Below are 14,017 nucleotides of genomic sequence, written 5' to 3'. Positions count from 1 at the left end.
AGCAGGGCCTTGGGCAAAGTAGAGATGGAAAGAGGCAGGAGAGGAGTGGGGTTTTGAGGGAAGGGGCCATGTAGGGTCTAGGTCAGGGATGGAGTGGGAGGTTGAGCAACCCCTGAACATGGAGGAAACTGGTGCATATGTTTAGCTCCTGTGCTATAGAAATATATTTTCTTTCTTTCTTTCTTTCTTTCTTTCTTTCTTTCTTTCTTTCTTTCTTTCTTTCTTTCTTTCTTTCTTTCTTTCTTTCTTTCTTTCTTTCTTTCTTTCTTTCTTTCTTTCTTTCTTTCTTTCTAGTTCCACACAGAGCAGGTAGAATCTGCCCTGCTTGTAGGTCACAGGGATAATAAATCTGAGAACACATCCCCTTTTGGAAGGTTATGTGTAGGATCTGGTTGACTATCATATAAAATGTGGTATTTATTAAACCTTCAGACAAATACATGTACGGAGCCTTTGTTTAAACAGATGACTAGGCTGACAGATAAAGTTATTGGACTTCTTTCAGTGTGGAAAATGTGATGAAAGCTCTTGGCTATAGAAATCAAGAACCAGAAAAGGAATGGAACCCTAGCTTCCTTAATTTATCTGATGAAATATTCGCAGGTGTGTTCTTGTGAGGTAGCAATTTCTCTGGGGATATATGCATTTTCTTTAACATCCTCTGACATTATTTCTCTGTCTTATCTCCTTCCAGTTAAAAGGCACCACATTTTAATGGGAAAAATGTATTTTTAGTGTACCTATGGAACTCACTAATACAAGATATTATAGAAGCCAAGAGTTTAGACAGATCCCAAATGTGTGTGTGTGTGTGTGTGTGTGTGTGTGTATAACAGTATAACAATGTCCTCTGCAATTCTATTAGTTAAGGTACTTTTTCGTAAGGCATATAAACCCTCAAGCCTTGAGACATCTATCAAATGCTAGGAAATAGGTGATCACCTGGTGTGAATTGTTATTGCTCCTGAAATCAATGGCGTGTATGAAAAGTCACACAAGCTGTGGATCTGCCCCTATTCAATGGGAGTCAGGAAGAAGCTTCCCCACTATGGGGTTTCTGGACCGCCCTCTGGAGCATCTAGTATTAGCCATTCTCAGAGACAGGGCACTGGGCTAGATGGACTTTGGGTCTGTTCCAGTAGGGCAATGTCTATGTTCCTTCTATTTGTGCATGTATGGGTTTCATATGAACCTATCGGTCATTCTGAAAGTCAACTAAATAAATACAGAAACTTAATCAAGTAGAAAAAAGTGGAGTACTTCCTCCAATATGATAAAACAACCACTGTTCTTTCCCAGTACCTCCCCCCACCCCATCTTGTCCTAGTGCCGATAACGCATAGTCCACGTTCGTGTGTCTGTTTGTACAACATGGAACACAGCTGCCAGGGAAAGAAGAAAGAGGAAGAGAAGTTGTGGAAAATCCACACCCACCCACACACACACGTTGCCCCTTGGCACCCATCTGGAGCTAAGCTGCTCTCAAAGGTCTCAGCCATCTGTGCCTTCCATAGAATGAGGTACAGTCCTGGAAGGGGCTGAGTCTCTCCTGTGAGCAGTGGACATCGAAGGGGTTCCTCCTCATCACCCAGGAACAAGCATTATGGCTTCAGGGCAGTGCTCTGTCTGCAAAGTACAATGTGCCCGCTTATGCTGCTGGAGCCATGAGTCTGGCTTATCATACTGAAAAGCTGTATACGCCTTCTGCATAAGACATACAACCAGGGCTCGTAGGCTCTAATGAAGTATTTTACAGCCTGGGGGTGGGGCAGACCACTACGGTTGCAGTAACTGCACCCACACTGTAAACAGGAGGATCATTACAGAGATCCTATGAGAGATTGCCAGATTCTCAGCCTCTCTCATTTCTCTCTCATATTTGCTCAGCACCCATCAACATAACATTTAGGTGTCAAGTAGGAGACTAAATTCCATCTTTCAGCATTACGTTTGTCCTCTGTAAATGCCCGCTGCATTTTCAGCCACAGTCAGTTTTTTCCTCCATTTCCTGTACTGACCTGGTAGGGAGTGCTGTGGTGTGCTTTTAAAAAGCGGCTGTGTCCCACCTAAGAGGCAGCTGCATTCTGCAGGGAAGAATGCAGCCCTGTGTACCCAGTCTGCAAAGCCCTACTGAATGAAACTGGCAAGAGCAATGTAGATGACAGCAATTATCTGATTTGTATTTGTTTCTTCTATCCATGAATTCTAGACACTTTATAGACATGAATGAAAAAACTTTATAATCTTTCTGTAAAGTTGGTCAGCATTATTATCCCCATCAGGGGCGGATATAGGGCAGGGCGAGCAGGGCGGCCGCCCTGGGTCCCACGCTTCAAGAAGCTCTGCGCATGCGCCGTGTCAAAGGGGGGGGCCCGTGAAATTGTGCTGCCCTGGGCCCCACAAAATCCTCATCTGCCCCTGATCCCCATTGTACAGATGGAGAAACTGAGACACAGAGAGATTAAAGGCCCCAGATCATTGAAGGTATTTGAGTGTCTAACACTCACTGAAACCAATGAGTTAGATGCCTAAACACCTTTTGAGGATGTGAATCTAAAGTGACTTTGTACAAGATCAAACAATGAATCAATGACAAAGCCAGGGAAACAACTGAGGAGTCCTCACTCCCGGTTTCCTACTCTCATATTTCCTGTCTAGTTGTATTTTATTATTGGCACTAATTTAGGAATATGTCTGAGAGCTAAGAGGGGACCAATGAAATATGCAGGGGGTATAGGGGAGTAGCCAATTAGAGACAAGCATCTTTTAGAACTGAAACCCCTTTACATTTTAACCCTTTCCTCACTGGTGCTTGTTGCTCCAAAGAGCTCTCTAACTCCTCCTCTACACAAAGTAGACTGAAAGTTGGGGGAGATGATGGGTGGAGGCGACAAATGGGGGAGGGGAATGCAGGGCAGTTCTCATTTCTCTACATTGAGTCAGAGGACCATTCACACGGAGCAAGTGAGCAGGGTGACTCAGAGGACCTTCCTGTGACCACCGTCACCTCAAAGGAGACCCCAGCATGGCCATGGACAGGTAAAAGGTGCCCCCATCTCTTCCCCCTATTAGAACTCAGGGTTTGTCTCTTGATATGAATCTGCTCAGCACAGCTGCTTGCCGTTCCTCTCCATTTCTCCATCTGACTCAGTCCCCAACTCTCCCTCCCATCTCTTTTGCTCTCGCCCTCCAGCTGGGTCTCTTTCTTTCTCTCTCTGACTGTCCCTCACTTCATATTTCTCGCTATCTCTTTTGGTCATTCCCCCTCTCTGTCTAGCCTATTCTTGTTCAGCTTGCATGCTTTCTTGTGATTTCTCAATCCAGCTATCTAGCTATATCTTGCTATGCATTTCTATCTCTCGTTCTCTCTCTGGTGTTCATATACTTGCTCCCAGCTACAGATCATTCCACATTACAGTAGCTCTACTTGCATTGCAGTTACACTGTGACCAAGTGATCACCTAATCATTCGCATGCAATTGCATCTCATTCTCCCATGCAATGACCTGTACTGTGATTTGAACATTTGGGGAGTGTGTTTATATTAGAGAGTGTTCCCAACACCTAACCGCTTTCTTTAATGACTGAACATGGCTCAGATGGCATCTCCTTTAACTATGCAGTAGCTGTATGGGGTGCAAACACCCAGTAATTTGTACCTAGTTATACACTGTGAACCTGCTCAGTTGCTTTAACATCCTAGTACCTGCCCAGGGTTGACTTGTTGATACCCACCTACCAAACAAGTTTTGAAGTCATTACTATAACAGCTTCAGAGGAAGCATCTGATGAAGTGGGTCTTTGCCCACGAAAGCTTATGCTCCTACACTTCAGTTAGTCTATAAGGTGCCATAGGACTCCTCGCCGCTTCAGAGGGTTAGCCAAGTTAGTCTGTAACAGGAAAAACTTAAAAAACAACAAATAGTCTAGTAGCAACCTTAAAGACTAACAAAACATGTAGATGGGATCATGAGCTTTCGTGGGCACAACCCACTTCTTCAGATGACTGGAGTGGGTTGTGCCCACGAAAGCTCATGATACCATCGACAAGTTTTGTTAGTCTTTAAGGTGCTACAAGCCTTGTAGCCAGTTTTTTGGGGTTTTTTTGTTTGTTTGTTTTTTAAGTTTTTACGATAGCAGAACTCTCAGTTGAGTCAAAACCAGAGACAGGACACAGCCTGAATTGGGATTAGCATTAGGGCAGATTGAAATGTTGGGTTTTTTTAATGACAGATTCTCACTCAAAAACTGGCTTTTTTCAATCAGAAATTTGCATGAAAATGGACCTGGTTTTCTATATTTTCCATTGTTTTCCTAATGGCATTGGGAAAAGCTAATTTGAGCATCGTTTTGCTTGTTTGGTTTATGGTTGTGCCTTTTCTCCCGATGCAATGCCCCTTTTCAGTGGCAAAATTGTTAAAATGAGGGGAAAGAGGCAGAAAAAATGAAAAACAACATTTGAAGATGAACATTTTCACAAAAAATTGTAAATACATGAAAATCTCTCCCTGTTTCAATTGCACAAAATGAAAATGCTTCAAAATGGTCACATCTATTGAGACTCCCCACACACATTTTTTCAACCAGCTGCAGCTAAGGTCTCAGTATTTGGTCCTAAATGCTGTATTGCTCTTTAGCCCGTGCCAGTGCAGTCTATTCTAGCACCCTGAAGTCAGTCATACTAAAGACAAGAGCAGAAGGGGCGCCCCCTTTTTGTTGCCTTTTCGAGGGAGATAGTGCCATACATCCCTTCCCCTCCCCTACTGCGGTAAGCCGCACTTGAAAGTGAGAGAGGACCTTTGGTCAGTAGGTATGTGCTTTGTGGACTGGAGCCAGAACCGCTTCTGTGGGTTGGTGGACAAGTTTCAAGGATGGACTGGAATTGAAATAAAGCAATACTATCCCATTGGGGGTCCTAAGCTCCCCCAATACATAAACAAGTGAAGAGGACCCGCTTGAGTAGCTCGGGGTCCTAAGCCACTGCTTAGTCTGGTTATGCCTAGCACTGGCTATGGATGTGGCTCTCCCAAGTGCACACCATGCAAGTGTGAATGAAAGCAAGGGTGATAAGGAAGGATGGATGGTATGAGAAGGAATGCTGTGGAGGAAGAAGGAAGAACTCCATTAGCTGGTAGTAGCAGTAGGCTCTTGACCATCCACAAGAAGAAGACATGACACCACTTAAATCAGAGTGTTACACACATCTGTCAGTTTGAGTTTATAAAGCAGACATTGGGGTGCAAGAGGATATGCATATAATGTTCTTTTTCTGTACAGTTTCGGTTGTGGGTTTGGAACAAAGGACATGTGTGTGTGAGAGAGAGAGAGAGAGAGAATGAGGGTTGCACATCTGTATCTCTGTGTGAATGTGCATGAGGGGAGCTCATGTGTGTAAAGTAGAAAGCTTTACATATGTGAAGGTGGGTGTGATGTGAGTATGTAAAATATGTGACTGAAGGCTAAAATTTGATGCGGTTACATAACTATTCAGTTACCCGCTATCTAACATCCTTAATTTGAGTATCAATATGCAGATGTGACAGAGCTGTCTGTGTCCATGACTGGGGGGCTGAAAACATGTGTGTGAATGTGTCTGAATGTGTGCACATATGTGTGTGGAAATGAAGACTGTGTAAAGTAGGTATGTGAATGAAGGTGTGTGACAGAGAGGCATGTGTGTAGTGAGTATCTGATTGTAGTTTCCATTTTAAATACTGAGATACCTTAACTAAATAGATACCTTGATAGGTGATAGAGCAATGTATGCGTGTCCCGGAATGTTGAAGAGATGTGTGCTTATCTTACACTTTCAGACCTCAGACTGAAACCAGACAAACCTACCCAATGCAGAGAGCAATACATCAACTGAAACAAACTCCCCCTGCAACTTTTATTTCACTCTCCTTCCTAGCACAGACCCAAACCCTTTATCAACTGCCCTGCTCTGAAACCCTTTATATATTTATATGTGTGTGTTAATGAGGATAATCAAAATATATATGTGTGCGTGTGTGTGTTAATGAGGCTAACCAAGTCAGGGTGGAAGTGGCTCATTCACAGCATTTGGTGTGGAGGTATGACTATCAAGAAGGGAGATTGCCTTTTTAGAGCATTAACTAGTTAAAAGCCATATTCAGTCCTAAGTTGATTGTATTGAATTTGCAAATGAACACCAGTTCAGCTGTTTCCCTTTGTAACTGGGTTTTAAAATTTGTTTGCAGAAGGTTGGCTACTTTTAAATCCATTACAGCAGGTGCAGGGAGGTTATGTGTTCCCCTGATGGTTTCTGTGTGTTACCGTTCCTGATGTCTGGTTTATGTCCATTTATCCTTTGGCATGGAGACTGTCTGGTTTGGCCAATATAAGCCACACCATCAGGGCTCATCCATGTGCACATCCACTAATGGGATCTATGCCATAAAGTGCTGGCAATGCCTCTCTGCCATGGATATTGGCCAAACTGGACAGTCTCTATGCCAAAATGGACTCCTGCTTCTGTAACTTTCACCCAATTCATCTGATGAAGTGGATTTTACCCATGAAAGCTTATGCCCAGATATATCTATGAGTCTGTAAGGTACCACAGGACTCCTTGTTGTTTTTGCAGATACAGACTAACACAGCTCCCCCTCTGAAACTTTCCATCATGCAGCAACCCTTCAGAGGGAAGAGGTGACAGGCCAGAATTATTTTTAACCCATTCATTTCTGTTTTGCATTGATGTGGAGGTGGCTGTGGAGGTTTTGCTTCAGTGAGCACAGCTGTTCGCAGCTTCTGCTGCACTCCTGCATTGAGGTGAAACTTGTTAGAAAATGGTCTATGACTGCTGCATTCCCCGGGCCAGAATAGGACCCTGTACAGTGTAATGGACCCATATGTGTGAATTTGTTTGACTTAGGGCTTGAATCCTATAAGTTTCCATCCAGAAATGCCCTTCCACCAGATGGAATGGAATCTTTTAGCTAGTGTGCCGTAATCTTTCCCCCTCCTCTATTCTGTCCACCCTGTGCAATTGATAATGTTTATCATTCTACCATGTCTGTCCCTTGGTAGCTTCTTCCATACAATTTGCCCTCCAGAGCTTTGTCCAGCCCTAGTTTTAAATCTCCTCACTGATGTTGCTGCCACCCCTTCCCTCGGAGATTCTGCCACAGTCTCACACTGTGAGGAGACATTCCTTAATTTCCCAGCCCCAAATACCCCATCTTCTGTTTCACCTCAAGACTCCACTCTTCAGGCTCCCAAACAGCCTCCTAGATTTTATGCTCTTCTGACAGTTTCCTACCCTCCCAGCTTAACTGCTATTTAACCAAACTCTGTAGATTAAACTCTTTTCCCTTTCCACTTGTACAGTCCCGTCCCCTCCCCCCTCCACCCCCCCCCCCCCCCCCGCAGGCCTACTGTCTCTCCTGTGTCCTCTTTCTGAACAGTGGGCCTAGGAATGAGGATGCTCTGAGTATGCAGCCACACTAGAGCTCTGTGCAGCGATGCTGTTGCTTCTCTGCTCTGGGATGTGCTCTTATCGTTCCATGTTCCCTTCAAATGTTCTCCTGCAGCCTCCTGATGAAGCAGAAGAAATTCCTCTACAACTTCAAGAACCTGCGCTGGGCCCGGGGCCGGCATGAGACCTATCTCTGCTACGTGGTGAAGCGCCGGGACAGCGCCACCTCCTTCTCACTGGACTTTGGATACCTGCGCAATAAAGTATGGGCAAGACTTGGGCACCTATTAATATAACCAAGTACCCATCAGCTCACTTACCCAGCCTTGACACTATCTTTGTACCCAGCTACTCACCCCAATATGCATCTACTCACCCCTCAGCTCATCCCTTATCTATTCATGAGTCCGTTAGCTCACCCCCATGTTATCCATGCATCCTTCAGTTCAATCCATCTGCTTATCCACTACCCCCCATAACCATCTATGCATGTCTCCATCCTCTCTCCCATCCTCTCCCTCTCTGTCTCTCTCTTGCTCAGTCGGGTTGCCATGTGGAGATGCTCTTCCTGCGCTACATCTCTGCTTGGGACCTGGACCCAGGACGCTGCTACCGAGTCACCTGGTTCACTTCATGGAGCCCTTGCTATGACTGTGCCCGGCATGTGGCTGACTTCCTGCGTGCTTACCCCAACCTGACACTGCGCATCTTCGCCGCCCGGCTGTACTTCTGTGAGGACCGCAATGCTGAGCCCGAGGGGCTGAGACGTCTGCACCGGGCTGGGGTCCAGATCGCCATCATGACCTTCAAAGGTGAGACAGAGAGCGGGAGACCATATCTCCGAGATGGGAGACAGAGGCATGGAAAGAGAGGACAAGGGAGAAATGGTGATGGGGTGATGGAGGGAGACACATAGAGGGTAAGGATCCCTAATGATCTTGAGGACAGTTGGGTCCTCGTCAGAGCAGCCCTGGTGCCTCCATCCTGTCCCCTGCTCTCTGACAGATTACTTCTACTGCTGGAACACCTTCGTGGAGAACCGGGAGAGGACCTTTAAAGCCTGGGAGGGGCTGCATGAAAACTCTGTCCGTCTGTCAAGGAGACTCCGGCGGATCCTCTTGGTGAGGGACATTTCTTCTCCCCCTGCCCATTCAGTGCCTCTGTCCTTTCCTCCTTCTATCCTCCCCGTCTTCTTTTCTTAACTTTCCTCTGCCTACCTTCCTCACTCCTCTCCTCCATTCCACCTCCCTTTCATCTTTACCTCAGCCTTTTTGTGCTCTCCCCTTTCCCAACCTGCCTCGCCTCTTGTCCCCTTCCTCTTCTCCTCCCCTCTCTACTGTCCAGCTCCTGACACAACTAACTCCTCTCTTTCCTCTTGCTCCACACAGCCGCTGGATGAGGTGGATGACTTACGAGATGCCTTCAAAATCCTGGGACTTTGAGGAGGGCAGGGACTCTGGAAACACTGGCCCTACAATCTGTTTGTCTCCCGTTCCCATGTTCTCTCCTTTTTTCTTTCCATCCTTCCTCCAGCCTTAAAGCCTCATGTCCTGAGAAAAGACCTTTCTTACTACATCCCTTTCAAGGAAAATGAGGACGAGCCACTAAAGACAGAATTCCCCCACACCCTCACTCCACCCAGAACCTCTGCCTTGCTGGGGGAAGCCAGGCCTGGAATGACAGCTCCACACTGCCCTGCATTGATGCCTGTCAGATGTGTCTCACAGCAGAACTAATCTGAGTGATCAGTACCCAAGTCTGAGTATCCAAGATGGCTTGCCCCAGGTGCAAAGCCCCATCTGTGTTACTGTGTGCTCACTGGCGCTGCACTTGCCCATGTGTGACCCTAAGACTCCTGGGGCACATCCCAGGTTTTTTATGCTGTAGCTGCTCCATGATTCTTTCCCAGTGACTTGTGGGACGATTTGTCTGTCCTGTTGGACACGGAGAGGGGGAAGGGGTGACCATGACCAGGCACCAGATGATTAACTGTGATTGAGTCTGTGCCCTCATTCAGGGTGTGTCTAGACTACACCTCTCTGTCGACAGAGAGATGTAGATTAGGCACATCGAAATTGCTAATAAAGCCAGGATTTAAATATCCTGCACCTCATTAGCATAAACATGGTCGCTGCTTTTTTTTTCCGAAAAAACAAACAAACCGGCAGTCTAGACATGGATCTGTCAAAAATAAAGCCTTTTTTGAGGCTCATTTTTTGAGGACTCCTCCTGGAACGAGGTGAAACAGTTAATTCGAACTAAGGACTTAGTTCAAATTGCGGTTTCACTGCCGTGTGTAGCCGCAGGCAGTTACTTTGGGCTAGTGGAATTTCAAAATGGCAACCTGATGGGAACATGCAAATGAAGCCCGGGATATTTAAATCCCGGGCTTCATTTGCAACTTCGAATGCCTACATTAGCCACCCTAGTTCGAACTAGAGGGCAAGTGTAGCCATACCCTTACGTTCCCTGCTGCGAGAAGACAGGGCTAGATTAATGGAGTCACCATCCTGTCCCCCTGTGCTGCTGCTGGGAGAGGCATCAGCTGGAGTTCCTGTGAAATTGCCATGAAGCCAGCTGTCCTGCACCGATCCCCATTGTGCTCCGAGCAAGGAAAGGGTGGAGCTGCTCTCACTGAGAGCCTAACACTGCCAGCCCCTTTGTCAACTTGGAGGGGTTGAGACAGGAAGACAGAATCTTAGATATCTGAGGTGGAAAAGCTCTGGCCCAAAGTTTCCGGGGTGTCCACTAATTTGCACCCACCTCGAGATACCTTGAGCCCAATTTGCAGAGGTGCTGATGCTGAGCACCCATAGCTCTTACTGGGCCTTGACTTCTCCAGCGGGGCAGCGAGAAACATCCATCCACATTCCATGGAGACTTTTGAAAACACTGGCCAAATCTAGTCCATCGTCGTCTCACGGCTTCCTCAGTCAGGTCAGGATTGTCCTCTCCAGTCTAACCTCTGGGCCTTCATCTAACATAATTGTAATGCTCCTTAGCAATGCAACTTCCATTATTTGGGAGGGACTATTCAACAGGCTAGTAGCAGCAGTCTGCTCCCCACAAGTAGTGTCCCTGCACTATGCTGTACTTCTTTCTGGAGAAGGCTGACATTGCACTATTTAAGAACTCTTAAGCAGGTACCTCCGGCACCATTCTCAGTAGTGTTTCCTTCTGGGAGAGGCCAGAACTGGAGTGATTGAGAGCCCCCCTGCCCTGAGTCCCCCACAGTGCCTCCTGCAGGAAGAGATAGGAAGGGGATTAATTCTGTGATTTCACACTGAAGACTCCTGCCCTGTTTTCTATGGCGCCTCCAGCTTGGAGAAACTGGAACTCGAATAGCTGTGAAAATTCTTTGCAAAGCATTAATTTCCATGCATGGTGCTGTAGATGTGCTTGATGTGATTCCTATTAATGTTTGTACATATATATATACGTATATAAATGAAGTTCTTGTGTCTGAGAAAGCAGAATTTGGTTTTTGTTTTTTTTTAAGTAATTTCAATGGATAATATTAATGTTTCTTTTAAAGCACTTTTTTTTAGAGTTTTATTGATTTAAAGTGGCACCGCCATATTGGCATTATGGGGAAGGCTCAACATCACATGTCAAAATTTACAAAGTAAATAGCTTGGTCCTAAAATAAAACTCTAATAAGTTCTCAAACAGCAGTGCCCCAACGTTGGTTCTGGGGACGGTTTTGTTCAACATCTTTATTAATGACCTGGATGAGGGAATGGATTGCACCCTCAGCAAGTATGCATGATGACACTAAGCTAGGAAGAGAGGTAGATATGCTGGAGGGTCAGGACAGGGTCCAGAGTGATCTAGGCAAAGTGAAGGATTGGGCCAAAAGAAATCTGATGAGGTTCATCAAGGACAAGTGTAGAGGTCCTGCACTCGGGATGGAAGAATCCCAAGCATTGTTACAGGCTGGGGACCTACTGACTAAGCAACAGTTCTGCAGAAAAGGACCTGCAGATTACAGTGCGTGAGAAGCTGAATATGAGTCAACAGTGTGCCCTTGTAGCCAAGAAGGCTAATGGCATATTAGGGTGCATTAGGAGGAGCATTGCCAACAGATCCAGAGAAGTGATTATTCCCCTTTATTCAGCTCTAGTGAGGCCACATCTGGAGTACGGCATCCAGTTCTGGGCCCCCCACTACAAAAAGGATGTGGACACATTGGAGAGGGGCCAGCAGAGGGCAACCAAAATGTTTAGGGGGTTTGAGCACATGATCTATGAGGAGAGGCTGAGGGAATTGGGCTTATTAAGTCTGCAGAAGAGAAGAGTGAGAGGGGTTTGATAGCAGCCTTCAACTCCCTGAAGGGGAGGTTCTAAAGAGGATGGACAGAAGCTGTTCTCAGTGGTGACGGATGACAGAACAAGGAGCAATGGTCTCAAGTTGCAGTGGAGGAGGTCTAGGTTGGATATTAGGAAAAACTATTTTCCTAGGAGGGAGGTGAAGCACTGGAATAGGTTACCTAGGGAGGTGGTGGAATCTCCATCCAAAGAGGTTTTTAAGACCTGGCTTGACAAAGCCCTGGCTGAGTTGATTTAGTTGGGGTTAGTCCTGCCTTGGGCAGGGAGTTGTACTCGATGACCTCTTAAGGCTTCTTCCAACCCTAAGACTCTATGGCTATGTCTAGACTGGCATGATTTTCCACAAATGCTTTTAACGGAAAAGTTTTCCGTTAAAAGCATTTGCGGAAAAGAGTGTCTAGTGCTTTTGCGGAAAAGCGTCTATGCCAATCTAGATGCACTTTTGTGCGAAAAAGCCCCGATCGCCATTTTCGCGATCAGGGCTTTTTTGCGCAAAACAAATCTGAGCTGTCTATACTGGCCCTTTTGCACAAAAGCTTTGCGCGAAAGGACTTTTGCCCGAACAGGAGCAGCATAGTATTTCCGCAAGAAGCACTGATTTCAGACAGTAGGAAGTCAGTGTTCTTTTCGGAAATTCAAGCGGCCAGTGTAGACAGCTGGCAAGTTTTTCCGCAAAACAAAAACTTGCCAGTCTAGACACAGCCAATAATTCTATGATTTTATGTCCCTTAGGGTGTGTCTACACAGCAGGGCTTAACTCGAATTAAACTACAAAAGTTTAGCTACATCAATTGCGTAGCTTATTTTGAATTAGGGAGCGTCTACACAGCACTTATTTCGAAAAAGAGCACACTTCCTCCAACTTCCCTTATTCCTCATACAATGAGGGTTACAGGAGTTGGAGTGAGAAGTCCCCCAGCTTTACAGTATTTTGACACTATTTTGAAATAACTGCCTGCTGTGTGGACATGGACTAACTTATTTTGGAATAGCGCTAGTTGTTGCGAAATAGTGTTGCTGGGTGTAAATGTACTTTGCCTGGGTGTAAATTTTGTGGAAATGTTTTCTTGCAGGTTTGTGTGTGTACAGTGAAATCAATGTTTACTGATAAAAAGCTAACCCTTCCAGACTTACGTATGAGCCTTAGCATTTGTAGTTTGTTCCAAAGATGAGCCACGGAAGATCTAGGAAGATGGAAGAAAGGCTTGGAACAAAATTCAAGCGTTAAGGCTGGACACTAGACTTTCTGATTATTTGAAATATAAGCCAGTGGAATCTCCTCAGATTTGCCCTTTAAATCATTACAACACCAGACATCAAACACAGATCACTAAAGTGGTCAGGCAACTTTTTGGAAATATCAACAAAAAGAGGCAAAGTGCAGACAAACTGATAATAAATAAACCACAACCCTTCCCCATACAAGGAGATAAACCTCACTATGCATAATTTACAGAGGAGGAAACCGAGGCACAGATTTGCCCAAGGTCACAAAACAAGGAAGTAACAGACCATGGAAGAGAACCAGATCTCCTATTTCAAGCATAGATCAGGGCCCGTGGTCAGCGGAGGGCACTGCCTTGCATAATGCATTACCCGTTTTGGAACATAGACGCCTTTGCAAAGTGACAGGCTTTTGGGTACATCTACACTCCAACACTATTTCGCAATAGCTAGCGCTATTCCGAAATAACTTAGTCTGCGTCTGCACAGCACTATTTTCAAAATAGTGTCAAAATATTGTCAAGCTGGAGGACTTCTTATTCCGACTCCTGTAACCCTCATTGCACGAGGAGGAAGGGAAGTCGGAGGAGGAGTGCTCTATTTAGAAATAAGTTCTGTGTAGACACTCCCTATTTTGAAATAAGCTATAGCTCAGTTTGCGTAGCTTATTTCGAGTTAAGCCCTGCTGTGTAGATGCACTCATCGACATATAACTAAAAGCAACACTTTCTTAAAGCACAGTGGGTTATTCCATGCAGCATTCACGAGCAGTCCAAGGGGGAAATGGAAAGAGGAAATCTCACAGTAGACAAATAAAAGCTCCTCTGTGTGCACTGAATATTCAAAACCCATGACAAGTAATTTCCTTTCCAACCTCTAGTAGCACTGATGGTAGCTGTGGTCACTTATCTCAGTGGTTCCCAACCCTTTTTATACGGCGGACTGGCAAACTCATTAAAAAATTTTTGGTGGACCAGCAGACACATTTGCATATTCATTAGGATAAATAATGAATTTGCACATT

The 14,017-nt window shown here is 45.4% G+C and overlaps 1 protein-coding gene across 1 annotated transcript; it reads left to right on the top strand.

The window, feature by feature from the left end:
* The first annotated feature begins 2,873 nt into the window (after window positions 1-2,873).
* On the top strand, window positions 2,874-10,814 carry AICDA (activation induced cytidine deaminase). Its single transcript, XM_075902060.1, has 5 exons — window positions 2,874-3,039; window positions 7,557-7,704; window positions 7,983-8,253; window positions 8,447-8,562; window positions 8,830-10,814. The coding sequence occupies exons 1-5, from the start codon at window positions 3,026-3,028 to the stop codon at window positions 8,881-8,883; spliced, it is 603 nt and encodes a 200-aa protein (XP_075758175.1). The 5' UTR covers window positions 2,874-3,025; the 3' UTR covers window positions 8,884-10,814.
* The last annotated feature ends 3,203 nt before the right edge of the window (window positions 10,815-14,017 follow it).

This window comes from Pelodiscus sinensis, chromosome 1 (genome assembly GCF_049634645.1).
Source record: "Pelodiscus sinensis isolate JC-2024 chromosome 1, ASM4963464v1, whole genome shotgun sequence".
In the NCBI taxonomy this organism is placed as follows: Eukaryota; Metazoa; Chordata; order Testudines; family Trionychidae; genus Pelodiscus; species Pelodiscus sinensis.
This window is presented reverse-complemented; position numbering and strand designations above follow the sequence as displayed.